General features: G+C 53.2%; 2 protein-coding genes across 3 annotated transcripts; both read left to right on the forward strand.

Annotated features, from left to right (window-relative positions):
* The first annotated feature begins 3,727 nt into the window (after window positions 1–3,727).
* On the forward strand, window positions 3,728–5,079 carry H1-0 (H1.0 linker histone). Its single transcript, XM_020982558.2, has one exon. It carries the CDS (start codon window positions 4,244–4,246, stop codon window positions 4,817–4,819), a length of 576 nt encoding a protein of 191 aa, XP_020838217.1. The 5' UTR covers window positions 3,728–4,243; the 3' UTR covers window positions 4,820–5,079.
* A 3,150-nt stretch (window positions 5,080–8,229) lies between these two features.
* On the forward strand, window positions 8,230–25,212 carry GCAT (glycine C-acetyltransferase). 2 transcript variants are annotated; one of them, XM_020982286.1, is made up of 10 exons: window positions 8,230–8,322; window positions 8,565–8,803; window positions 14,335–14,465; window positions 19,116–19,217; window positions 20,348–20,494; window positions 21,357–21,511; window positions 22,341–22,423; window positions 22,937–23,108; window positions 24,258–24,379; window positions 24,802–25,212. In XM_020982286.1, the coding sequence occupies exons 2-10, from the start codon at window positions 8,590–8,592 to the stop codon at window positions 24,951–24,953; spliced, it is 1,278 nt and encodes a 425-aa protein (XP_020837945.1). In that variant the 5' UTR covers window positions 8,230–8,322; window positions 8,565–8,589; the 3' UTR covers window positions 24,954–25,212. The 2 variants fall into 2 exon arrangements, with proteins under 2 accessions (XP_020837945.1, XP_020837944.1); XM_020982285.2 differs by lacking the exon at window positions 8,230–8,322 and having other exon boundaries at window positions 8,480–8,803.
* The last annotated feature ends 777 nt before the right edge of the window (window positions 25,213–25,989 follow it).

The following is a 25,989-nucleotide window of genomic DNA, read 5'->3' on the forward strand; positions in this document are numbered from 1 at the left end:
AAATCATTTTGCCAGTCGTGTGGAGGACGAACTGAAGAGGGACGTGATGAACCAATTAGGAGAGGTGATGAAATGATGAGGCCTAGAGCAAAAGCAAAGTAAAAGAGAAATAAAAGCAAAACGCTGTCAGGTAAGGCTCTAACTGGGAGAGCCTAGGAAAGGCCTTACATAGGCGCTGCTCCTTACATAGTACTTAACTCCTCCTACTTCCATAGGAAAAGCTAAGCCTGGAAAAGAGGCTGAGTTCCACCTGAAGGGAGCTAGAAACCGAGAAAGGAAGACATCCCAGGCATGGGGACCAACCTAGGCAAAGGCTAGGAGACTGGATCGGATCTGGAGCTGTTAAGGCGGGCTAGAATTGGACAACCCTGCGTAAACAATCAAATCCGAATTGGAATTTAATATAGCAGCACACTGCACGTTAGCTAAATCAGTTTGTTTTAGGTTAATATGTAAACAAGAAAATAAAAACAGCACTTGGTGGGCCCACCTCCTCGCCTTCCCCTCCTTCTCCCTTCTAGACCTTCCCTTGCCCTTCCCCCATCCCCTCTCGTCCCCCCACCCCCAAGCTCTGTGCCTCAGTGATAAAGCCGAAAAGTTTCTGAACTCCAGTCCCGAGTGTCTCACGTCCGCCCTTAACCCGCTCCGCTCCCCCCCCCGCCCCGCCCAGCAATCACGGTCCAGATCAGGGAGGGGCTGGTGAGGGGCTGACAAATAACCCCGGTAACTTTCCTCCACTGAAGAGGTTGGGGCGTGGTTCCTTTGAAAACCCTGGGACAGTAGCCGGGACCCAAAATTCCCTAACCTATGGGAGACGTATGGGAGCCCTTTGCTCTCGGGGTTAAAAGCCACCCCTCCCCCCATCCAAAGGTTCCCCCTTCCCCTACCTTCCCACTTCTCGGCCCGGATAGGCGATGCTGTGTGGGTCAACAGCCCCCAAGCGTCCAAGGACACATGTTAATGATTTACAGCCTCTTATTAAAAGATCTCTTACAGTTTATCTTTCTTTGAGAAGTTTCTGACTTCTCGATTAGGGGGTTAAAAGATAAGTGGGGTGGGGGTGCCGGGAGAGAGAGTAGAGAAAGCCGAAAAGGAGCTAAGTCTGGAGGAGAGGGCGGGCAGGGCATTTCTGGTGCGTGGGCACCCAGGGATCTGAGAGGTGGGCATCCCCAGACCCCAAGGTTGGCCACACTAGAGGCTGTGCTCCGGCCACCCCCGTAGAGCCTGGGCCCCCGGCAGCTGTCCCCCTCAAGAGGTTCCCTCTCATTCCCTGCTTGGCCGGGCAGGGGAGCACAAAGAGGAATATACATTTTGGAAAATCCTCCCGGCAAGATGGCGATAGGACTGTGCTGCATGCAAGCACTCACTGTCTGGCCAGTGAAAGTTTCTCAGCTTCTCAGGGCAGATCCAAGACCCCCCTTTCCTGAGTCCCCACCCTCAAGACCCCTGCTGCAGCCCTCCCTTTTCCAGACCCGGGAAGCTCGGACTCCTGGACGCGGAGTCCTCCCACTGCCCAATCCCCCCAGCCAAAAAAAAAAATCCCTAAGGAAGAAAACTAACAGCCTATTGGACATCTCAAGGGAGGCTTTCTATGAGGAGGGGGCTCCCTAGGTCAATCCGTACCGGCCCCCAAATACCTGGAGAGGGCTGCTGGCTTTTGGGGAGCCGTTCCTAGGGCCCCCTCCCCCAACCCTCACAAACTTCCTGGCAAGACACAGGATTATTCTATTAGGACTGGCTGGAAGCCTAAGGGCTGGCCGGCCCCAGGTTCAAGGTGTGGGTATTTGTCTATACCGCCCTCCATGCCCTCGGACCAGACAATGGCTTTATGGTTAGGATGCTAAGGGCAGGGGCAAGGTCAGAGGCTGCTTTGGGAGTGGAGACAAAGATGCAGCATCCCTGCCTGCGCCCCCTCCCCACCTCCCTAGATAAATATTGTAGCTTTGGCTGGGGGAGGGAGGAGGCGCTGACCCTCGGATCAGGATGACAGAGGGTTCGAGTGATGGCAGATATCTGGACCCCTCTAAACTCCCTGGCTGAGACACTTACCTTTAGGAGGGTTTGGGGTACGGACATGATGGGAATCTATAACACCCCCTCCCCAATTCTCTCTGGCAGGCTGGGTTTACTTGAAGGATGCTGAGGGCAAAGAGAATGTGGTATGTAGGGAGCCTGGGAAGTCCTCCGCTGAAGGGGTCCCTGCTCCAAACACACTCGGATCTATATAGGACTTCCCCCCCCCCCAGTCAAGGGTCCAGGACCACTTTTCAGATGGGGAGCGAGGCTGTTTAAGGTCTGTTTGAAACAGGGATTGATGGTGGATTGAGAGTAGGAAGCGAAAAGTGAAGTCCCTCCAAAAGCCAAGAAAGCCAGGTGCCACTCCTAGCAGCCCAGGAATCTCTGGGACCCGTCCAGTGATGTGGGGGTTCTGGCCCCCTGTGGCAGAGGCACTTTATAGGTCTAGCTGGGAAGTGATGGGAGGAAATCGATTCGATACCGTTGGATGAATCTGTGGGGGAGGGGACAGCCAGAGGGCCCCCTTAACTGGCTTGAATCCAGGGAACCAAGCGGGGGTCCACCAGGGGACAGACAGGTCATACTTGGCTTTGCAGGGGAGAAAATCCCCCTCAACACTGGAGTTTGAGGGGCATTTTCCAAGTGGGGGCATAGGAGGATACACATGGTGCTGTAGGTGACTGGGTGTGGGGGAGAAAGGGGAGATTTAGAGCCCCTTCTGGACTGAACTGGGGAAGTCAGGAGGTCCTCCTAGGGAGAACAGTCACCGGGGTCTCCAAGGGGATAAGGCGAAGGGGTCCAAGAGGGAGGGGATCCACTTAGGCAGTCATCAAGGGGCACTTTCTAGAACTAGGGGAAAAACTTGGGGCTGGTGGTGGCTGGGTGTGGGGGAAAGGGGCCAGCCTGAGAGCCCCCTTGACCCTGAACTTGGGAGGTTAGTGGGGGCCCCCGAAGAGGGCAGACACGTAGGTTTCAAGGTGAGGGTCTCCCCCTCACCCACCCAGAGCTCTGGGGGAGCTTTCCAGATCAGGGGGGGATGCATGGAGCTGTCTGTGACTGGACAGGGGGGAAGGGGGCAGCCCCAGAGCCCCCTCGAGCCTGGGCGAGGGAAACCCGCAGGGGTCCCCGGGCCCGACGTCACGGAGGGTCTCGGGCCCCCCGCCCCCGCCCCGGGCGGAGCCCCCTCCCCCGCCCCCGGCCCGCCGGGCCACGCCGGGCGCCGCCGGCGCGGGGCTCCGTGTGTTAGTTGGGGTCGTTCCCGGGCGCGCGGACGCGCAGAGGGGGGCCGCCACGCGCTGGGACCGGGTCCGGCCGCTGGCCCAGGCCTGGCCCTAGGCGTAGGGGACGGCCCCGCGCCCCCGCGCCCCCGCGCCGCCGACCCCGGGCCCCGCAAAAGAGAAATGTGGCGGCGGCGCGGCTGCACCCGGCGCCGTTTGGGGCGGCCCGCGGGCGCGGGGGACGGCGCCGGGGGTCTCGGGCAGCGCTGCCAGGGAGTCCCGGGAGCCGGGCAGCGGCGCGGGCCGCCGGCGGGGCCCGGGGCGGCCGGGGCCGCGGGGAAAGGGCCGGTTTGGGCAGCGGAAGAAACACAGATGGCGGCGGCGCGGCGCCATTCCCGGCCCGGAGCAGGCAGCCAGCAGCCCAGTCCTCACCGCGGTCCGCCCGCTGCCGCTAAATACCCGGATGCGCCGGCGGCCGCCTGAGAGAGCCAGACGCCGAGCTGGGGAGCGGCTGAGAGCAGCGGAGCGAGCGGAGCCAGGCGAAAGCGGCCGCCGGAGCCCAAGCCTGAGCCGGAGCTGGGCGCACCAAAGGCCGAGCCAGTCCCGGGCACACCGACCCGCCGTCACACGCAGCCAGGGGGGCCGGGCCCAGGCCGTAGCCCGGCGCCCCCGGACCCCCGAGCCCTGCGGAGAAGCAGCGACAGTGCGGGGGCACGCGAGAGACCCTCCGCTCCGGCTCACCTAGCTTCCTTTAGGAAGGCAGTGAGAGGCGGAGGACTCCAAGGCCTCCTTGGGGGCAGCGTTTTTGCAGACTTCCCAGTCCTGTCTGGGAGCTGAGCCCCCCAAAAAAGAGGCGGCAGAGCCAGCGCTTTGGGGCCACTCCTGGTGCCCCCCTCCCAGTCGCCTACCCCTGTGCTCCCTAGCGGGGCGTGTTTCTCCATCCAAGGGAGGACTTGTCTCCCCAAGGGTGACCAGGGACACTAAGAGGAGAGATTAAGCAAGCCCTCAGCATGACGGAAAACTCGGCCCCAGCTTCCAAGCCCAAGAAGGCGAAGGCCTCAAAGAAGTCCACGGACCACCCAAAGTACTCAGACATGATCGTGGCGGCCATCCAGGCAGAGAAGAACCGGGCCGGTTCCTCCCGCCAGTCCATCCAGAAGTACATTAAGAACCACTACAAAGTGGGAGAGAATGCGGACTCGCAGATCAAGTTGTCCATCAAAAGGCTGGTCACCAATGGGGTCCTCAAGCAGACCAAAGGGGTGGGTGCCTCGGGCTCCTTCCGGTTAGCCAAGGGCGATGAGCCCAAGAAACCGGCGGTCAAGAAGGCTAAGAAGGAAGTCAGGAAGGCGGCGACCCCCAGGAGGGCGTCCAAGCCCAAGAAGGCTGCCACCACAAAGGCTCCAGCTAAGAAGCCCAAAGCCGCGGCCAAGAAAGTGAAGAAGAAAGCTGCGGCCACCCCGAAGAAAGCCAAAAAGCCCAAAACTGTCAAAGCTAAACCCGTGAAGGCATCGAAGCCCAAGAAAGCCAAGCCGTCGAAGCCCAAAGCCAAGTCCAGCACCAAGAAATCCGCCAAGAAGAAGTGAACGCGAAGTCCTTCTGGACACTTTCTGATGCTTCCTCTGTAAATAGTTTTCTCCTTTTTTTCCCCGCCCTATCCCTATCCCTTAACCTTGATCCCCTTTCTATTGCGACTTTATAAGAGACAGAACTTTTACTCCTCGGAAATTGTTAAATAATTCATATATTCTCAACCAATCAGCCAGGAACAGTCCGAACAGCCAATCTCCGTAATCATGAGACTGTCCTTAATTTTTGTTTTGTTAACTTGTTTTTTAAGATCTTTCTGATGTAATGGATTTTAAGTTGGGGGAGGTTATTTTGTATAAAGTACTTTTTGCGGGGTGTGGGGGAATTGGGGGGTGTTGGGGGGGGAAGGTGAACAGAGGAAAGGAGACTGCTCATCCCACCCAGAAGAAAGGGACAGAACTTAGGTATGTTTTCTCTCTAGTCACAGCCATTGGACAGGACTCCAAAGGCAGGGTCTGGGGCCCCTCTGAGGGGGACAAAGCTTGCAGGGACTAGGAGGAGGCTTATGGCAGAAAAGGACACTCCTCTTAGATAGAGTACCTTCCCAAAGTACACGACTGGATGTTGAGGCAACCTGAAAGATTCTCCTGAGCTCGCGATTGGATTTCAGTTGTTAATCGTCATTTAGTTCCCAAACGGAGCAAGAAAGCAGCCTAGTGGAACGGCATGGAGAGAAAGAAGCTGCAATATTAGCCATCTTTTTGGGGAGAATGTTCCTTTGTGGATGGGAAAGGGTGTATTGTCTCCTAACTGCTGGGAGGGTCTTAGGCTGGGGTGGGAACTTTGTCTGAAAGAGGCAAGGGGGAAAGAGTCTGACAAAAGTGCCTGATTTTACCCTGTTTAAGGTTTATGCTTGTGTGTGTCTGCATCGTTGTGATAGCTTTGTTTATTCCTAAGGGTTGGGTGGTTATTTTTTAAAAGCATTTTCTTGCCATTTTCTTTTTCCCTTGCTCTGAAGAGTAGGCTGGTTGGCCCGGGAGTGGAGGAGCGGCCGGCCCTGAGCCCTGACTTTGCTGAATAGCGCAGAATGGCGATTTTCCGGCAAGAGTGGGCTCAGACAGGCTCTCCCTCTAACCCGCGCCCTCCGATCTAGCTCTCCTCCTCTGGGGTCGCCTTTCTGAGCCCCAGCTTTTGTCTAATGAGCCACGTGTCTACCATAGAAAAACCCAACCTCTTGGGACTCTTTTTTTTCTGGGTAGTTGTAGTCGTAGATTAGGTGTAGGGAACTGGGAGGGAGCGGGTGGGGAGGGGGGGAAAGGAGCGGAGAAAGACATCATGCAGTCAATTTTGAATTTGCTCACGTAGTTTTCACAGAGCTGGATCTGTACCTAGTCATTGCTTAAGTTTGCTTGGTGCTGTCCCCGCCGTAGGGCAATTAGTATGTACGTTTCTTTCTAAGTACCGAGGAAAACTGGTAGGATTGATGCCTGCGCCCTTCTTTCATTTGCATTGTATTTTATTTTGAGTGTAATTATTGCTGTCTTTGTAATTTTAGAGTTTGAAATAAAATTGAAAAAGGACCAAAAAAACCCACCCCCAAACTAATGCCTTTATGCAGCTTCTGAGGCCTTTTCCTCTCCTCCCCCACCCCCCCCCCGCCGCCGTCTGCGGTAGGTTTGGGAAATATGGGAGGGGGGGAGCAAAAAGGAGGAAATCTTGGAGGGAGAACACTATACAGTCTGGGAAGGGGGAAGGGGGTGATTTGGGGTCTTGGGCACCTTAGGTCCCAAAAGGTCTGGGAAGGAAGAAGCGGAGTGGGATGGTGTGTAAGCTTCTCATGCAGGGGCTGCGTGGCCAGGATGGGGAGGGGCTGAGCATCCGGTAAGTAAAGGGGAATAGGAATGAGGTATGGGGCTGGGGGCGGGGTGAGGGCTAAAAGCCTTCAAGAGTGAGATGCCAGCATTCGGGGTGTTATAAGTAAAGGGTGCCCCTCCCTGCCCGAATGCGGGGCATGGGCCCTCGTTTCTTGCCCATTTCTACTGCCATCCCAAGGCTGGGAGGAGCCAAACGCGGCTTGGGCCGGGGGCACTACCCTTGGCCTCTGGTTCACTCCACAAGGTCTTCTCTAGTCGTTCCTGGAGAAAGCCCCCGGCCCCTCTTACTCTTTTCGAGGGTCCACCTCCCTTCCGGGGCTAGGTGGTGGGTGGGCTATAGGGTGACCCTTATGCTCCAGTGGGTGGTAAAGTGGGCAGAAAGTGCTGGGTTGGGTGGTGAACACGATAAATTCCCTGCCTCCCAGGATCCTGTCCCACCCCCCTTCCTTTGAGGCCCTCCCCATCCGAGGCCCAGTGCAAATCCCACCTTCTGGAGCAAGCTGGCCCCAATGATTCCTTCGGCTTCTAGAATTTAGAGTAGGCCTAGACCCTAAGAGAGCATTTAGAGTCTCTAGCCTAAACCAACCCTTACATCATACAGGTGAGGGACCAACCCCGCAGAGGAACAAGATGGCAGCTCGTAAGCAGCCCAGCTGAGGCTGAAGGCCACATCTTTGGACTCCAAATCCGGCAGTCTTTTGTCTACCCCCCCCAGCTCCAGACTGGGGAGTCCTCAGTGCCCTCTGTAGCCCCAGCTCGAGCATGCTGGAGCACACACACACTCACACACCAACACCACCACCACCACCAAGTCAGCTTGGCATGTCCTGCTCACTTATGCGGTTTTGAAATAATAGCTGAAGTTTTTTTGTAGTGCTTAATATGTGCCAAGCACTATATATATACATACATATGGGAGGTAGGTACTATTATTATCCTCATTTTACAGATGAGGAAACTGAGGCCAATAGAGGTTAAGTGGCTTGCCTAGGGTAATAAAGCTAGTAGGTGTCTGAGGCAGGTATGACAAGGGATATTGGAGAGAGCACAATTAGACTGTGGTCTCCTTCAGGGCAGACTGCTGTCTTTCTTTGCATCCCTCAGTAGGAGCTTAATAAATGTTTACTGACTTTTGATTGATGTCTGAGGGCCAGTTTTGAATCTTTGCTACTTACTTGCACCACTTGTTTGCCTCCCCTTCCCCCCCTCGCCGCCCCTCCCCCAGCTCCTTGAGGGAAAGATTTATCTTCTTATCTTTCTTCAACGACTAGCCCCCAGCCTGGTCACTAAGGAATAGGGACGGGGCCTGGATCCATGATTTCATTGTATTAGGGAACTCCCAGGTGAGGCAACTCCCTTTATCAAAGCAGCCGGCACCTTCTGAACGATTTATATCTTTAGACAGCTGGCTTGGGACACTGAGGGGTTGTGATTTGCCTAGAGTTACACGCCAGTAAATGTCGAGGGTGAGATTTGAACCCAGGTCTTCTTGGCTCCGAGACCCAGGCTCCCTTCTCAGTGTCTCAGTAGAAGTTCGGTGATTGGCTGATTGGCACTGAATAGGTTCTCCGAAAATGCTTCCTGTTGCTACCTGCGCGATCTGGCCTCCTCATCTCCAAAGTGGGCCTTAAAGGATAGGAAGGTTTTCAGCTGGTGGCGACGTGGACAAAGGTGGCGGTGCCGGGGTAAGCGAACAGAGGGGACATGGATGGGGGGTGGAGAAAAGGATGGGTTGGACTCTGAGTTGATCCCCACCGCCCTCCTCCGCCCCTTTAAATGAACCTTGCTTGCAGACCGCCCAGCTTGGCTCCCGGCTTCCCCATTGGCTGCGCGGAGCCCCTTGCCTCCCGACACATGAGCCTTTAGATGCGGCTTCGGTGAGCGTGAGCACAGCCCCGAGCCTAAAGGGAGGTCTCTCCGGCCTCAGTCCATTTCAGGTGTAACTGACTGTGATGTGGTGTGGCCGCCTACTGAGCTCGCCCCTAGCCCGGGCCCGCCCTGTGGCTCCGGGAGGGGGAGGCCGCCGGGCGCAGTCGGCCCTGGCTCAGCTCACGGACATCCTGGAGAGCCAGCTGGACGCGATCCGGGGGGCGGGCACGTGGAAGAGCGAGAGAATCATCACCTCCAAGCAGGGGCCCCACATTAGCGTGGAGGGCAGCCCGGGAGGTAAGGCCAGCCCTGACCTGGACGGAGGGGGAGGAAGAGGGGGGACTGGGAGGGATGCTCCTGCCCCTGCCCCTAGCTCAGCCCCAGCCCCAGCCCCGAAGGCAAGCACTTCGGATTCCCCAACCGGAGGATCGCAAGGTTGTCCAGCTTAGGGCGATGTCCCAGGACCGGCTCCTTTGAGCATGGCCCCCACCAATATCCCCTTTCCTCCCAAGAAAATTGCTGGCAGTTGAGCTAGACTCCTGAAAGTAGCTGAGGGTTGGGAGACGAATATGTATGTACGTACCATCCACACACCTGGCTGCTCCTTTGTGACCACTTCCCCCAAAGGAGGCCTGTTCATTTAACCCGATTTCACGGGCGGGGTGGACAGCCTGTTCCCGCTGAAAGCTATGAGGCAGCTGCTGAAGAGGCCAGGTGCAGGGACACCCATGAGGACCAGGTCTGAATTTGTGAAGCCTGGCTGGAAGGAGGAGGTGGGAGTGGGGGACAGACGGAGATCTCCTGAGAGAAGCCTCCTGCATTGCTATGCCTTCTTACTGCCTCCTGGCTCTGCCTCCGCATAGCTCTCACAGGTCAGCTTCGTAATTCGAAATCCTGATTATATCGCTTTCTTCCTCATGAAGCCTTCCATGGCCTCCTGATGCCTGTAAAGGCTGCTAAGCATTTCAAGCCTTCTCTGATCTTACTCCACCATCTACCCACAGAGCCCAATAGATACTATAGAGTGTAGCAGGTGAAACTTGGAAAGAAAGTTAACAGTGTAGAAGACTGGAATTTCCCAGGATCCTGCGGCAAATTCAAGGGGCAGGAATAGAATCCATGGTCTCAGTTCCTACACACATATGTACAAGAATGGCTAATAGCTAGGAAAGTTCGAGAACATAGGGCGGAGAGAGGGAATGCTGGAATGAGAAAGGCTCGTGGTCAGAGAAAAGAATGGGAGGGTTCAGAAACTTGGAAGTGATAGCAAGACCTAAGCATTCGCCAGGTCTGAGAGGGGCTGACACTTACTGAGAGGTACCTCATGACAGGATCTGGCTACAGAAAGGGTCATCTAATTGGAAAAGAACTGATTAAATAAAAGGGACAATAGTGTCACCTTGTATATTAAGAACATACATATATTTCACCAACCAGAGAAGGAGTGAGGATTGACAGAGACATAGAAGTAATGTAGGAGTATTCTACAGCTCACCCAGCCAGAAGGAGAAAATGGATGATGAGTTTATAACAAATCACCTGGTACAGAGCTTGAACTAGATGATCTCAAAAGCCCCCTGTGGCCTCTGTGAGTCAAGGCTAGAAAGATGAGATCAAGGTTAGAAAGAAATGAACCACTGGGAACTTACAGTGGTTTCCAGTTTCACAATGGCTGTAGAGGATGGATTTTACTTTGGAGTGGGTCTCTAAAGTAGGAGGTCTTTATCCTGGGGCAGCTCTCAGCCTTCATCTAACAGTCCAAGGCCTTAGAAACTGTTGGCTTCAGCTGGTGGCCTTCTCTTTCTTACTTTGAGCTTCCTTGCTCCCCAACCAGCTAATGGAATCGATAGGGCAGATGGAGTGGAGGCCTCTGAGCTGCTGTCTTGGGTGAAGGACTGGCGCAGGGGGTGGTGGGAAAACAAGGAGGTTCTTTCTGAGAGAAATATAGGTCAGAACACTGATTTGGAGTCCGAGGACCCGGGCTTAGATCCTCACTGCTTTCCTGACCTTAGGCCCAAGTCTCCTGCTTACTCTAGGCTTCTGTATCTTCATCTGTTGCACGTCTATCTCTGGGATTCTGTGGTCCTGCAGTGTCCCACTAGCCCTTTCTAATACCGTGTTTACAAGCAGGCTAGACGAGCTTTCTTCAAGAGCTGGCCCAGCTTATCCTGTGAGCCTGTTTGCCAGCTCTGAGCTCCCAGTTCAGTCCCATTCCTTCCTACCTTCCCACCTTGGTTTGCTGACCTAGTTCTGATGCTTTGGGTCACTCAGAGGCCTAGGTTTCAAAAAAGCAATCTGTTTCCTCAAAACACATTGCTGTAGATCCAGGTAAAAGCAGCTCCAAGGATAGATAAAAGCATTCCAAAAAAAAGTCCATGCCTCTGTGAGGAAGTTAACGAAATCAAGCTGGAGATTCCTTCGGGACCCTCCCTTTCCACACTCTGGGGCTCAGTATTCAGAGAACCCCTTTTCTATTCATCTTGCCCTGACAGCCCCAGAGGTGGGCCCCAGATCCATCCCCCAGGGGCAAAGTTAACCCAAACTGCCCCAGGCCTGCATCTCAACTCCCTAGAATGGCTCCCTAGAGTATAGGTTGATGTTGTGGGAATGTAAGAGTTAACGGTGCCTAAGTGTTAAATCAAGCCTCCCTAGTCCCACTTGTATCTTGGCCCACAACATCTGTTCTGTTCCCTTACCTTGGTCTACCTTCCCAGGGCCACCATTTGAAATCCTGCCCTCCTTTACCTTAAATAACACTTCCAGGAAACCTTCCCTGATTCTTTAACTCCCTGGGAGTTCTCTCCTTCCCATGATTTCACCTCCGTTTCCATTCACATGACTTAGGGTGTTTATCACAGCTTCCTCCTGCTATAGTCATTCCTGCCTTCCCTAAGCTAGAGCAATGGGCCCCTCAAAACCTCAGGACTAAGACTGGGAATTTCTTTAATAAAAATATATTCAGTAACCCCCCAGGGAAAGACTGTCTGCTAGATGGTAAAAGCTGATAAAAGCAGCCCACCGAGAGATAACTGCTGCATGCATTGAAGTTCCCTGGGGTCTCAGGAGCCCCGCCCTATCAGAACTGTGCTTGGGTTTTAGCCCTGCTATGTAAATGGCCCCTCATCACGGAGCAAGTGGGCAGTTGAGATTCAACCACAGGGCTTTGAACTCCAGAGCCAGTGCTGGGAGAAGCTCAAGAAGCAGGCATCTTAGCCCTCCTGTTGTTCCCCACCCACCAGAATCCCCTCTATTCCCTAGGGCAGATCAATGCCTCCTGAACATTGGGCTGGGATTTTACCTCTGCATATAATTGGTGCTTAATAAATGTGTGTGTTTCGCTGAGTCACCACTGACATGGTGCTCTGCAATGGAGGGGAGAAAGGAGCAGCAGAAACATTAGAGCTTATGGTCTTGTGTGGACTGAGTACATATGGGCTGTTTCTTCCTTTCGAATGTGAGCACCTCGAGATCAGAGGCCTCTGATTTTTCGTTGTATCCTCAACCTGTTTTGACACTGTGCCCAGCACAAAGTACAATTAAGCAGGGCCCCCATCAAACCCTTCAAGTATGCCTAAGTATCAGATGTCAGCTCTCTTTCGGGAGAAATGGTGTGGACTGGAGTCTTTAGGGAAAGCTTCTTGAAAGAGGCAACTTTTGAACTGGGCCTTGAAGGATGCAGAGAGTCTGAAGGAAGGGAGAGAAGAAAGAAGAGACAGAACATTTAGGAATGGGGGAGGAGGGGTCTGGAGGCAGAGACGGCACATTTCCTGTGCCCTGTGAAGGACTGGTGTCCTTCAAGCCAAGTAGAATAAACTCCATTTCTAGTATTGACACTAACCCCTGGCCCTGTGTGAGCTTGGAAAAGTCATTTCAGTTCTGTGAGCCCATCTGTTCCCCATCTGTAAAATGAGGAGGTTAGACTAGTGCTGAGGAATACACGACCCTTGCCCTTTTTCCCAGATGAATTTGGGAGTCTGCTTCTAGGGGAGGGGAGATGATAAGATTTCCATTATCTCTAGTGCCACTCAAAGAAACAAGGAGACTCAAGTAGCCTGGAAATATGGAAACTAACCAGCCCCTAGGGGTGAGTAATGGAATAGATGACACCCCAAACTCTGAAATTACTGGCCCTGATTACCTGTCTCCCCACTCCCTTTGCCCTATGTGTCTCCGGTCACCTCATCTCCCTACCCTTGGCAGGTTTTTAATCTATTAGAACCCGTAGCCTCTCCTGGCTAGGGGGTGTCCCCCTTAATTGGGCACCTCTTCTTTTTGGAGGGGCTGTCTCAAGCTGGGGTCCCCCTTGAGTTATGTCTCCCTTAAGGGACAGGGAGCCTGATTAGCGTGTTGTGTGTTACTCCCAATAAATGCCTTTACTTGGTTTGAAGACAGCCTGAGCAAATTCTTTCAGGACAGCCTTGTACCCCAACATTTTGGGGTATACCTTGAACCTCATCACTAGTTCCTTCTCGCTTATATATTGGGGGGTGGGGGAGGTGTTGGTCAATGAAAAAAAAAAGGTGGAGATATCAAACGCCAGCCACCTTCGGGGCCTCCTGAAGCAGATTAAAAACATGATTGAGGAATATTGAACAAAACAGATAAAAATGTATTAGAACAGGCGTAATATAAGTGTGGGGTTTTCTGAGTCAGACTGAGTCTGCAGGGATCCTTCCATCTGGGTTAGTGGCCCCTGTTTCTGTTTGAGTTGGATACCACCGGGCTAGACTTGGTTAGCAAGAAATGAGCAAAGGGAAGTGGGCCAGCAGCCCCAGTGAGTGAGGGATGGGTTATCTGCACCCCAAGCATCCCACTCCTGGGCCTGGGGCCTCAGAAGCTGCTGTTGATTTTGGCTACCCTCCTCTTCTTAATCCCCTCCTGGCTGCTCCAGGCAGGTTGGTCTCTGTCTCTCTCTCTCTCTTTCTTTCTCTTTCTTTCTCCCCTCCCTTCCCCTCTCTGTCTTTGTCTCTCTTTCTCTTCTTTTCTCTCACTGTTTCTTTCTCTTTCCCCTTCCCCCTCTCTCTCTGTGTCTCTCCCCCTTCTTCCTCTCTCTATCCCTCTTTCTTTCTCTCTGTATCTCTCTTTGTCCATCTGTCTTTCTCTCCCTCCCTCTTCGCTCCTCTCTCCCTTTCTCTGTCCCTCTTCCTCTCCCAATCCCTCTTTCTCTTTGTGTCTGTCTGTCTCTCTTACACACACACACACACACACACACACACACACACACACCACACTATAACCATGACTCTAGAGCTGAAAGGGATCTCGTCTTGCAGATTAGGAAACTGAGGCCTAGGCCAAAGAGCCTCTGACCTATATGAATGCACTGAGGAGGTTGTATATGTTCGATAAGACACTAAAAGGCTTTTGCTTCCTGAGAGCGAGGATTCTTTGGGCGTTATCCAATAATAATAACACAGTTGTATGGAGCTTTCAAGTTTGCAAAGCATTTTATATCGAAATCCCAACAATCCTTAGAAGTAGGTGCTATTATTCCCATTTTACAGATTTGAGTGACTTGCCCAGGTCTCATAGCTAGTAGGTGACTGAGGTCAGATTTGAACTCAGGTCTGTCTGATTCTAAGTCTAGTGTGCCGTCCATTGCACCGCCCAGATGTCTTTAGGGTATATAGTTATATACCCCATAGCCCTGAACCTTAGGGTCAGGAGATCTGAGGAGGAATCCAGGCTCTCATACTTAGAACCTATAAGACCTTGGGAAAGTCACTTCCCCCAACTAGGCCTCAGTTTCCTCATCTGTAAAATAAGAGGGTTATTCTGAGGACCCTCTAAAATCTAAACCCTCTGATTTTCTTACCTCTTTACTACAGGGATCCTGAATTTCTGTGCCAATAACTACCTGGGACTTTCTAGCCACCCAGAAGTGATCCAAGCTGGCCTGAAGGCCCTGGACCAGTTTGGAGCAGGCCTCAGCTCTGTCCGATTCATCTGTGGGACACAGGTATGAGGGAGACCCCTGCCCCAGGGAGAGGCAGCCAAGCTGTGACCCCAGCTGCTGCCTTCCCCAACCCAATGGCTTGGTGACCCATGTCACAGATGACTCTGAGCAACTCCATCATGGCATGGGAGAGTGGGCCTGGGCCTGGGAGACTGGACACCTCTGCCAGTGGTTGGCAGTAAGACCTCTGACAATGCACCAAACCTCTCAGACCATTTCCTCATCTGTAAAATGGGGATAAGGACCCTCCATGCCCCGTGCTTGCTTTAGAGGGCTGCTAATAACAGACAGATGAGAAATCAAACAACTAGTTTTTATTAAGCACCTACTATGTGCCATGCTAAGTGCTGGGGATATAAGGACAAACAATCCCTGCTGGCAAACAGCTTATACTATAATGGGGGAGACAACTGGATATATCCAGTAGATATGAAATAGATTCAAAGAAGTTGCATACAAGGGCACCAGCGTTAGGGACTCATGCAGAAAACAGCTGGATCTTGAAGGAAGAGAAGGATTCTGTGAAGCAAAAGTGAGGAGGGAAGGCCAGTGCCAAGGTGCCCAAGTTGGGTGAGGCTCAGAGTCCACCTTGGCTGAATTACAGCATGGGGGAGGGGAAGCATGTCCATTGGCTGGAAAGGTGGTAGTGAAGGGCTTTAAATGTGAATGGAATCTCTGTGTTCTCCTCCAGGCACTAGGGAGTCATGGGAGTTTACTGGGGAGGGGGAGATAGGGTCAGATCCACACTTAGGGGAAATCACTTTAGCAGCTGAGGAGGATGGATTCCAGTGGGTTGAGGGGGCTGGTGCAGGATGGAGAAGCCAGTGAAACAAGTAGAGAGAAGGGGTCAGAGGGGGAGAGAGATATCCTCAAGGCCGAAAGGGCAAGATGGAAGAGCCAAGATTGAGGATCGTGGTTATGAAATCCAGAAATGAAGGCAAAGACGCTGAGTTTTTTTTTGGTGAGCTGAAAATGTCTCTGGGATGTCCAGTCTGAGATGTCAGTCTCTGTTCTACCTTGTTCAATCTTGGACAAAGCCCCTGACCTCAGTTTCCCTACTTGTAAAATGAGAGGATTAACCTCAATGGTTTCCAAGTTTCCTTCTTGGCCTCTGGGTGACCTCTAAAGTTCCCTGTGACTTGAGGTGGTTACTTTAGATTGCTTGCTCCAAGACTGCCCAATAGGGGATCCAGGTTCTCCAAGGCTGTGCCTGCCCGATGGAGACTATGGCACCTTGGTGCCCTGGGAGGCTTCAGCCTGGGGTGGTCCTGACCAGCCAAGAACAGAGATGCTGGGTGTGAGGAAAGGAAGAGCTTAGTTTAACCACAGCAACAGACTACTTAATGATTTGTCTACATTGTCAAGAGAGTCTACATCCACATGGATGAAACTGGAGCTTCAGATCATGAGTTCTTGTCCTGGCCCTGGCACCAATTTGCTTTGTGACTCTGAACAAGTCACTTAACCTCTGCCTGCCTCAGTTTCCCAATCTGTAAAGTGAGATGATATTTGTAAAGTGCCTAGCACAGTGTCCAGCACGTATTAAGAAATAAATGCTTATTCCCTTCTCCATCTTCCCTTCTCATTTTATGGATGAAGGAAATTGAGGCTTAGGGTACAGTGATGATCAGCCATCGTTCTAATCAAAGGTTATTTTTAGAGCCAGGACAAGGACCCGGGTGTCCGGTCTCCCCGGTCAGGGCTCCTGCCAGATCCCTGAGTGGCCTCACCAAGTGGAGGCAAGCAAATTTGGGAAGGCTCTTCTGCCCTCCCGGTTACAGGATCAAAAGGCCCCGGGCAGGGGCTCTCAGCCTTGCCTCTGGTCAGGGCCCCCCCTTGGCCTTCATTCTGGGGAAGCCTGTGTGCCTTGACTTCTCAAGTCATGCATGTAAATGCGTATGAAGGAAACCCATTATAATAATTTAAAAAACCCGATTCCCAGACCTGAGGTTAGACGTCCCAGGATTGGGGAAGGGGCAGTGCAGTCCCATGGACAGAGCATAGGATTGGGAGTCCCCAGAGCTGGGTTCAAATCCTGGTTTTGCTACCTACATCCTATGTGACCTTAGCCTCAGTTTCCCCATCTATAACAAGAGTGATGAGTGGACTAGATGGTCTCTGTGGGACCTTCCAATTCTAGAGCTAAAATCCAAGGATCCAGTGCTGTGGTTCCTCTCTCTGGGCCTCAGTTTCCCCATCTGTAAAATGAGGGTGTTGGACTAGATGACCTTAGAGGTCACTAGGACTCTGAGAACCCCGGAGTAAAATTTGGTAGGTGTAGATACCTGAGGCAAATCCGGTCATCTCAGAGCCTGGGGCTTGATTCCCTCATCTGTAAAACAGGAATAAGAATGTGGCCATGACCTGTTTCTCAGAATTGTTATGGAGAAAGGGCTCTAGAAATTCAAACTGATCAGGAGAAGGGGAAGGGTGGGGAGCATTTATTAAGTACCTACTAAGCGCTATAGTGCTGTGCTAAGCACCTTACAATTATCTCATTTGATGATCACTACAACCCTCAGAGGAAGGTACTAATATTATCCCCTTTTTACAGGTAAGGAAACTGAGTCACACTGGGGCTGGATTTGAACTCAGGACTTCTTGACTCCAGGCCCAGGGCTCCCTTAACAGTGATATCAAGCTGATTTTATCTAAAGCAGCTTTCCTAAGAGATTAACTGGCCCTCTTTACATTTTTAAAGATTTCTGTCTCTGTCTGTCTATCTGTGGATTGATCAATCCCTTGCTTACCACTAGGACTGGCCCTGAGGTTTAGGTGCGCTGGGATCCTGAAATAGTGACGCAGGGTCCTGCCGAAATGAATCCAACCCACACCTTCTTTCAATCAAAGACAAGATTTATTAAAGATTCGCCATATTGGCCAGACTCTTAAGGAATCTGAACACTTGTGACCAGTGGGCTAGATTGAGTCTGAGCACCTTGATGGAGCTCTAGGGAAGGATCTGCAGGGGAGTGGCGAGGAAGGAGGGACCTGGACCACGTGGCCCAGGGAGACTAGGGTCTAGATAAGATCAAGCAGTGGAGGTCTAGGGCCGGCCTGGTGCAGACCATGAAAGGGTAGTTAATTCACTGGGAAGGGCTGACTGCCCCAGGTGAACACCGGGGACCTGGGCCACATGGGAAAGTCCAGGGCTTTCCCTTTTGGGGGTTCAGATTCCACCCTCATCACCATGACTTCCAATGGAAGGGGGCGGGGATAGAAGCTGAGATCCAGCTGGGCTCCCCACAAGGCAAGATTTTGGGGTGTGGTCAAGTTCAACCTAATCTAAAGATCTTAAGGGTAGGAATGTACAGAAATTCTGACGTTACAAGGATCTTTAAGGGAGTGAGAGGCCCTGTTACATTTGGTATTAACGATTTCTGTCATTATATGAACAATTATATTAGCAATTTTCTATCAACTCCAAACCCAGAGCCCCTCCCATGCAGATCCAAGTGAGCAGCCAGGAACAGACCCCTGAAACACACACACATTCCCTGTTCTAAGCTCCCTCCCGGCTCTGATATTCCCTGTTCTAAGCTCCCTCCTGCCTCTGATATTCCCTGTTCTAAGCTCCCTCCCGGCTCTGACATTCCCTGTTCTAAAGCTCCCTCCCGGCTCTGATATTCCCTGTTCTAAGCTCCCTCCCGCCTCTGACATTCCCTGTTCTAAGCTCCCTCCCGGCTCTGACATTCCCTGTTCTAAGCTCCCTCCCGGCTCTGACATTCCCTGTTCTAAGCTCCCTCCCGGCTCTGACATTCCCTGTTCTAAGCTCCCTCCCGGCTCTGACATTCCCTGTTCTAAGCTCCCTCCCGCCTCTGACATTCCCTGTTCTAAGCTCCCTCCTGCCTCTGATATTCCCTGTTCTAAGCTCCCTCCCGGCTCTGATATTCCCTGTTCTAAAGCTCCCTCCCGGCTCTGATCTTCCCTGTTCTAAGCTCCCTCCTCGCTCTGATCTTCCCTGTTCTAAGCTCCCTCCCAGCTCTGATATTCCCTGTTCTAAGCTCCCTCCCGGCTCTGATATTCCCTGTTCTAAGCTCCCTCCCGCCTCTGACATTCCCTGTTCTAAGCTCCCTCCCGCCTCTGATGTTCGTGTTCCAAGAAGGCCATCCTAGCGCCACCATTCTTTGGCTTTATGGAAGAAGTTAGGCACCTCTCGGGGTAGCTCCAAGTATCTCCCAGCTCCAGCCGTCATTCTCTAGCTCTGTGGCTCTGTGACCCCAAGCCTTGATTTCCAAATGCAATCCTTGCTTCCTGTAGGCTTCCCCAGGGAACGGGGAGTCTGTGACCCTTGAGAGTGAAGATGATCAAGGGTCTTTCTCTTGGAGGAGAGCATAGGGCATCGGTGAGCCCCTGAGAGGAAGATGTGGCACTGGGGAGGGCAGCAGGAGCTGCAGGTTAGGGTTAGGGTTAGGGTCCCTGACATTTGCATCCTGGCCAATTTAGTTCTAGTTAATGAGCCTATAATAAGTGCCTCTTGGATGCCAGGCACTGCACGGACAGAGACAAAAGTGAACCAGTGCCCTCAGGGAGCTTACATTCTAGACCTGCTGGTCGGTTCTGCTGAACTCAGCTGTGAATGGTTGTGGAGGTCCCTCTCCCAGCTCCCCTGACCCCCATGTCTTATCTGGCATCTCTACCTCTCCTGCACAGAACATCCACAAAGCCTTGGAGGAGAAGATCGCCCACTTCCACCGGAGAGAGGATGCCATCCTTTATCCAAGCTGCTTTGATGCCAACGCTGGGCTGTTTGAGGTAGGTGAGCTTTGGCCTGGCTGGCCTTAGGGCCCTCAGTGGCTGAGACCTGCCTGGTACCAAGGGCACAAGGTGAGAAGAGTCTAGGAACCCTGGGCAGGCCTTGTTGGGGGCTCCCAAGGCCTTTAGTAATTCTTCAACAAAGTCAGATTCTGAGCATGTGCCTAGAACATCTTAGAATGCCAGAGGCCAGTGAGATGGACCCTGGACACTGAGAGGAGGTCAGCGAATGGGAAGAAACTGATCTGTGCAGGGAAAAGAACACTGATCCTGGGGTCAGAAGACCTGGGTTCGGAACCTACCCTACACTGTTTGACCCTAGGCAAGTCATTTAACCTCTGTATGCCTTAGTTTCCTCCTCTGCAAAATGAGAGTGGAGAAAAGGAGAGAGAATTCTTCTAAAAGATTACCCTGTCAGTCTCAGTTTCCTCATCTGTAAAATGGACATCATTAATAGCCGCTACCTACTCCCAGGGTGGTAAGGATCAAAGGAGATCATGTTTGTAAAGCTCTCAGCATAGTATCTGGTATGTAGTAGGTGTTTAATAAATGCTTATTTCCTTCTCTCCTAAATGTGATATAAAAAATATCAGTATAAATGAGATTTAAAAAAATATAGATATGGAAATAAGTGACAAGGTTCTTGATCAGAGGCCTTGGGTCCCCACAAGTGACAGCAGAGAGAAAGCAAAAGACATTAGTAAAAATAAGAGGAAAATGTCCAAACATGCACACAAGAACAATCTCTAGCATGACGTGGGAGGCAGTCTGATGTCATGGCCTTGGGGTCAGATCCCACTTCTGCAAGTTAGGAGCTGTGTGACCATGGACGTGTCACTAAAAATCCCCAGCATTGAGGAGGAGAGGAAAAGATGCTTCCTCTAAGATTCAATGAGCTCATGGGGATGCAGCTTTCAGAAAAGCCGGGGGTCTGTGGAGGGGGCTGCAAGGACATCAGCCTATCTGTTCTCAAGGCTGTATCAGACCGTGTCTTGGGTTCAGAGGCAGGGGGCACGGAGCAAGGGAAGGACCCCAGCCAGGCTGAGATGGCCCAGAGTTGTTGGCGCAGCCCGGGGCCGGGCAGGGTGGGCATATTGGTGGTCTCCACTAGCCCCAACTGCTCCCCACAGGCCTTGCTGACCCCAGAGGATGCAGTGCTGTCTGATGAGCTCAACCATGCCTCCATCATCGACGGCATCCGCCTCTGTAAGGCCAACAAGTACCGCTATCGCCACCTGGACATGGGGGACCTGGAGGCCAAGCTGCAGGATGCTCAGGTAACAGGATGAGGACACTCATTTCCTCCTGGTTCAGCATCATAGCTTCAGATTCCCAAAGGCCTTTTCTCACAACAGCCTCATGAGATAAGGTAGCACATGTCTTGTTATCCTCAATTTATAGAGGGAGAGAGGAAGGAAGGGAAGGAAGGAAGAAAAAAAGGAAAGGGAAAAAGGGAAGGGGGAAGGGAAGGAGGAAGTGAAGGGAGGAAGGGAAAGAGGAGTAGGGAGGGAGAAGGAAAGAAAAGGAAGAAAGAAGAAAGGGCAGGGAGGGAGGGAGGGAAGGAAAAATGAAGGGAAGGAAGGAGGGCAGCTCACACAGCTGGTTTTCAAGCCAGAATTTCAGCCCAGATGCCTTCTGAGTCTTCAGTCCAACACTTTGCCCAGTGTTTACCTCCCAGCTCCTCAGAAATAAGACTTCCTGACCAGGGACCTCCTGCTGCTTGGAGGTGCAGAGTCCACTCAAGCCCTTGGTCATGTGGCTGAAACATCGGGGATCTGCTGCTTCCTTTGTCTGTGTCCAGTCTCTGACCCTATGGGTGGGGGCCCAGAAGCCCTCCAGGCAGGCAGCTCACCCTCTGCTCTCCCCCTGGGTGATGCTGGCTCATGGGCCTCGGTGTTTCCTCCGTGGAGAATCCCTCCCAGGGTGCTGGAGGCCTTCCCTGGCCTGTTTGGGGTTCAGTGCTTACTCAGCTCTCGCTGCCTGACCAGCCTCCCTCCTCTTCGGCACTTACACACGTTGCCTGTTACTCTTTGCTCCGTGACTCCCGGCCCTGAGATTCATGCCCAGGTTCACAAGGGGAGCTGGGAGCAGAAGTGTGGACGCTTCCCAAGCCCAGCCCCTGCCCTTGTCCCCCTGCAGAAACATCGGCTGAGGCTGGTGGCCACAGATGGGGCCTTTTCCATGGACGGTGACATTGCCCCACTTCGGGAGATCTGCCAGCTGGCTCAGAAATACAAAGCCGTGGTCTTCATAGACGAATGTCATGCCACTGGCTTCCTCGGACCAACTGGCCGGTGAGAGGCAGTGATCCTTCCCCACAGTCTCAGCCTGGGCCCAGGCTTTTGGCTGTAAAATCTGACCTTCCCTTTCCCATAGCCCCAGTGGGGCTTCTGAGTCCAGCCTTCTGAGGGGGAAACTGAGGCAGAGCGCAAGCCTGGATAGGCTGGCAGGAGTTGAGGACCTTCCAGTCTGAGGCTTTCTCCTCAGGTCCCCTGGTCTTCCAACACAGATTAGCCCTCCTCCTTCCTCGGGGCGAGCCCCAGCCCCTGGTTGCAGGTCCGAGCCTGGCATGCTTGGTGCCCCCTGAACACTCACTCATCCCAGGCACAGGGGCAGCTGGAAGAGCACAGACCCACAGAATTCCAGAAGTTAAGGGGCCTTAGTGGAAACTTGGGCCCAGAGAAGTACACTGACTTCCCAGATTGCACACAGGCTTGTTAGTGGCAGACCTGGGCTGGAGCCCAGAGTCCCCTTCAGTCTCTACTTTGGTGTGGCTTTGTGGCCTGGGTTCCCTGGGGGCCTGCAGGGATCTTGAGGTGGCAGAAGTGGTGGTGACGGTAGTAGTAGAAATGTGTGTGCTTCTTAGGTAGCTGAGAGGATGCAATGGTCAGAGTAGGTGTCCCTACCTACCAGGGGCTCAGACAAGTGGGCTGGGGCAGAGGACTGGTGGAAAGTGATGGACTTTGGTAGGAAGAATGTGTCTGGAAGGTCTCTCTGTGCCCCTCCCCGCACCCCCCCTCGCCCCAGCAAACCCAGCTTTCTCAGGAAGGAGAAGGATGTGGGAGTGAGGGAAGGGGTCCCATACCCTAGGGCAGGTAATGAGTAAGCACCATTCCCTTGCAGAGGCACTGATGAGCTGCTCGGAGTAATGGACCAAGTCACCATCATCAACTCCACCCTAGGAAAAGCCTTGGGGGGTGCTTCAGGTTGTCTGGATGTCCCTTTTCCTCACCCCCTCCCCTGGCCACAGCCTGGGATCCTGGCTCTGAGGGCAGAAGGGAGCCTCCTCCCCTTCTTTCTTCTATCCTCCCCAGACCGAGGGCTAGAGTTGAGAAGGACCTCAAGGGCACTTTACCTAGAATTCTCTACAACATCAGTCAAAGCACAAACATTTGTTAAGTGCCTACCGTGTGCGAGGCTGGAGATTTAAGTACATTGAATGAAACCTGCCTGATGAGTGATCGATCATTCAGCATCTTCTTGAAGCCTGCTGGAGAATTCACTCCTTCCAGATACAGTCGATCTGCCTTTGCTCAGCTCCACCTGTATAGCTCATATTCTGCCCTCAGAGCCTAAGCAGAACCAGCCCCGTCCCTTGTTCACCTCTCCCCGAAAGTCTCTCAGGTGGGGAGGCCCTTGGGCTATGGCTTGGGTGGACGTGGTGGGAATTGGGGAAGCTTGGGATGGTGTCTGCCTGTAACCTGGTCCTCTTCTCCCAGGGGGCTACACAACAGGGCCTCGGGATCTCATCTCTCTTCTCCGGCAGCGGGCCCGGCCCTACCTCTTCTCCAACAGCCTCCCCCCTGCCGTAGTGGGGTGTGCGTCCAAAGCCTTGGACCTTCTCATAGAGAGCAATGCCATTGCCCAATCCATGGCTGCCAAGACCCGACGGTGAGGCCGGGTACTGGGGAAGCGAGGGGAAGGCTAGCAAGGGAGGGAGTCCTGGCCTTGATTCAGGCCCCAAGCCCCCTCTCCCAGCATCCCCACTCCCCTCCTGTCCTGCCTGTGTCTCCCAGGCAACTTTGAGGGACGCTGTCCACCCCACCCCGGGTCTGTGTATCAGTCTCTCAACACCTCCATCATTTCTTGCTCCGGCCGTGCTGTTCCGTCTCCACACTCATGGTCTCTGAGCTGGAAGGGAGCCCAGGACTCTCTTCCACTGTCTGAAGTGGGCTCACCCAGGAGTGACTGCCCTGCTGTTGAAGGCCTTGGATCAGGGGAGTCCCCCGCCTCCCAAGGCAGCCTACTCCACTTTGGGCCAGCTCTCCAAAGTGTGGTCACCTTCTCTTTCACCTCCCTCCCCGCTGCTCCTTCTGGTTCTGTTTCCTGGACCCAAGCCCAAGCCTCCTCCACACGGCAGCCCTTCAAACACTCAGGTTTACCAGACTAAACAAACTGGCTCCTTCCATTTATCCTTCTAGAGCCTCGAGGCCCTCTAGGTCATCAAGGGCAGCCCTCTGACTGAGTCCAAGTTTTGCAGAACAAATCCTTTCGTTAAGGATTATTATATAAGCCCTGCTCCAGGCCCTTCACCACCTTCCTCTGGAAGCCCTCACAGTTGCAATGTCCAAAATGTAGCCTCCAGAACAGATCCATAGCTCCAAGGGAGTTCGACCAAGGTCAAGGGCACTGGGGCTGTCTGTGCTCATTGGCATTAGCTCATTGGGATGCCAGATCCCACTGTCCACTTGTAGGGAGCTTGCAGTCCACTAAGACCCCTAGGCCTTTTTTACAGGACCTGTTGAATGGTTCCAACTCCCCTCATCTTGTCCTTGCAGTTTGGGTTTTCGAGGCCAATTTTAGACTTTTACCTTAGTCCTTACTAACTTCCTCTATCTTTCAACATGTTAGACATCCCTGCCAGTTGTGAACCATCTTTATCCCTCCCCAGTCCCTTCCTACCTCCTTGTCCCTCCTGCAGCCTGAGCCAAAGACCCAGTTCTAGCAAGCGTATCCCTATGCCTAACTCTTCCCCTCCTGAGCTTCTGAGGCCTGGGCTCGGGCCACGCCTACCTGGCATCTCTCCCTCCCTGGCGGCAGGTTTCGTAGCAAAATGGAGGCTGCTGGCTTCACCATCTCCGGCATGGAGCACCCCATCTGTCCTGTGATGCTCGGAGATGCCCGACTGGCATCAGTCATGGCTGAAGACATGCTGAAGAGAGGTAACCCAGGGACTGCTTGGCTTTGGCCCAAACCCCAGGCCTCCCTCCCTCTACACTCAGCCCAGACCTCAGTTTCCCCATGTGTGAATTAGACTACAGAGATTACATCCAAAGAGAGAATATGAGTAAGACCATGCAGTCTGTTGTCTTAGGACCAGGCAAAGAGGACTGCAGAGGAAACTAATGCCCTCCATTCTCCCTCTTCCCTCTCAGAATGAGGGGACTGGTTCTTCTGCCCCAACTAACATAAGCTGTCCTGCCACCCCTTGCCTCCCTTGGCCCTGTTCAAGTAGGGGAGGGGCCTCAGCAAAAGAGGGACCTTCAGGAAGTCCCTACCTCTCTGGGCCTCAATGTCCTAGTCTGTAAAATTAGTGGCTGAGGGAAAGCAGCTCAGAGCTTTGAGATTCAGGGATTTCCACCAGGGATCTACGTCATCGGCTTCAGCTACCCCGTGGTACCCAAAGGAAAAGCCAGGATCCGAGTTCAGATCTCGGCCGTTCATAGCAAGGAAGACATTGACCGCTGTGTGAAGACTTTTGTGGAGGTGGGAAAGCAGCATAGGGCCATCCCATGACCGACTGCTCAGGGCCTTCCTGGGAAGCCAGGGGATGGACGGGGCTGATGCTGGGGAGCCAGAGAGCCCTGAGCCTCCTTCTGGAGGGTGGGGGAGCCAGGGTACCAGCCAGCCCAGAGCCCGGCTCATTATGCCCTGTGTTGTGTCTCAAACCAAGTGCCTGGCATTGAATATCTGACTTTTTGCATTTTCTGTTTCCTGTGTCTTGAAAAACACCCACTGGGGTCATGGCTAACAATTAGAACTGTTCAGAAATGGAGTGGATTGTCTCTTGGTAGTGAATTCCTGTCCCTGGATGGACATATTCCACCCAAAAGGAAGATGACCACCCTTTAGGGGTATGTTATCCAGGAGAAACAGTATTTCTCATGGGTCTAAATGACTTCTGAAGCCCCTTCCCACGCTAGATTTCTCATGGATGCTTAGGGACAGCACGTGGCCCCTTTCCTCTCCCCTCCCAGATGCGGACTGACACTTCCCACACCTGGGCCCTGCCTTCTAGCCTGATGGTACGAGCCAGGGAACCATAAGGGGAGAAAAATCCCCCTAGCCCCTTACCAGGTCAGTGTTCCAAAGGACAGGACCTAGGAGGGAAAGGAGGGGAGTCTAGGTGGTCCTTCTGAGACAAGGTCCTCCATAAGCACCCAGGCTGTCCTGAGGGGGTGGGGTGATCCTGTCCACCCCTTCCTCTTTGTGCTTTTCTGCCTCTGGGAGAGGGAGGACATGGTGCCCAGGGCCATCCCTCCAGACCAGACAGAGAGAAGACGTTACCAGAACATCCTCCTTTCCACCTTTGCCCCTTGGCTTCTGTCTCCCCGCCCTGGGCCTACCTGCCAGGGGGCTTTGGAACCTTGATTGAAACAGACCCAGGCTGGGGCACCAGCCTTGAGAAGGCTGCCTCTGCCCCTCCTCAGGAGCTGAAGCAAGCAGCATCATACAGTGGATTTCAGGCCAGAGAACCTGGGTTCGAATCCCAGGCCCTACTCTGACCTTGAACATAGATTTAAAGGTAGAGGTTTTTAGTCCAAGCCCCTCG

This window comes from Phascolarctos cinereus, unplaced genomic scaffold (assembly GCF_003287225.1).
Source record: "Phascolarctos cinereus isolate Bilbo 61053 unplaced genomic scaffold, phaCin_HiC Scaffold_1;HRSCAF=81, whole genome shotgun sequence".
Classification (NCBI taxonomy): Eukaryota; Metazoa; Chordata; class Mammalia; order Diprotodontia; family Phascolarctidae; genus Phascolarctos; species Phascolarctos cinereus.

Coding starts and splice junctions, on each gene's coding strand:
- H1-0 (XM_020982558.2), top strand. CDS start 4,244: ATGACGGAAAACTCGGCCCCAGCTTCCAAGCCCAAGAAGGCGAAGGCC.
- GCAT (XM_020982286.1), top strand. CDS start 8,590: ATGTGGTGTGGCCGCCTACTGAGCTCGCCCCTAGCCCGGGCCCGCCCT. Junction 14,466..19,115: donor GATTCATCTGTGGGACACAG/GTATGAGGGAGA, acceptor TCTCCTGCACAG/AACATCCACAAAGCCTTGGA. Junction 21,512..22,340: donor TTCCTCGGACCAACTGGCCG/GTGAGAGGCAGT, acceptor ATTCCCTTGCAG/AGGCACTGATGAGCTGCTCG.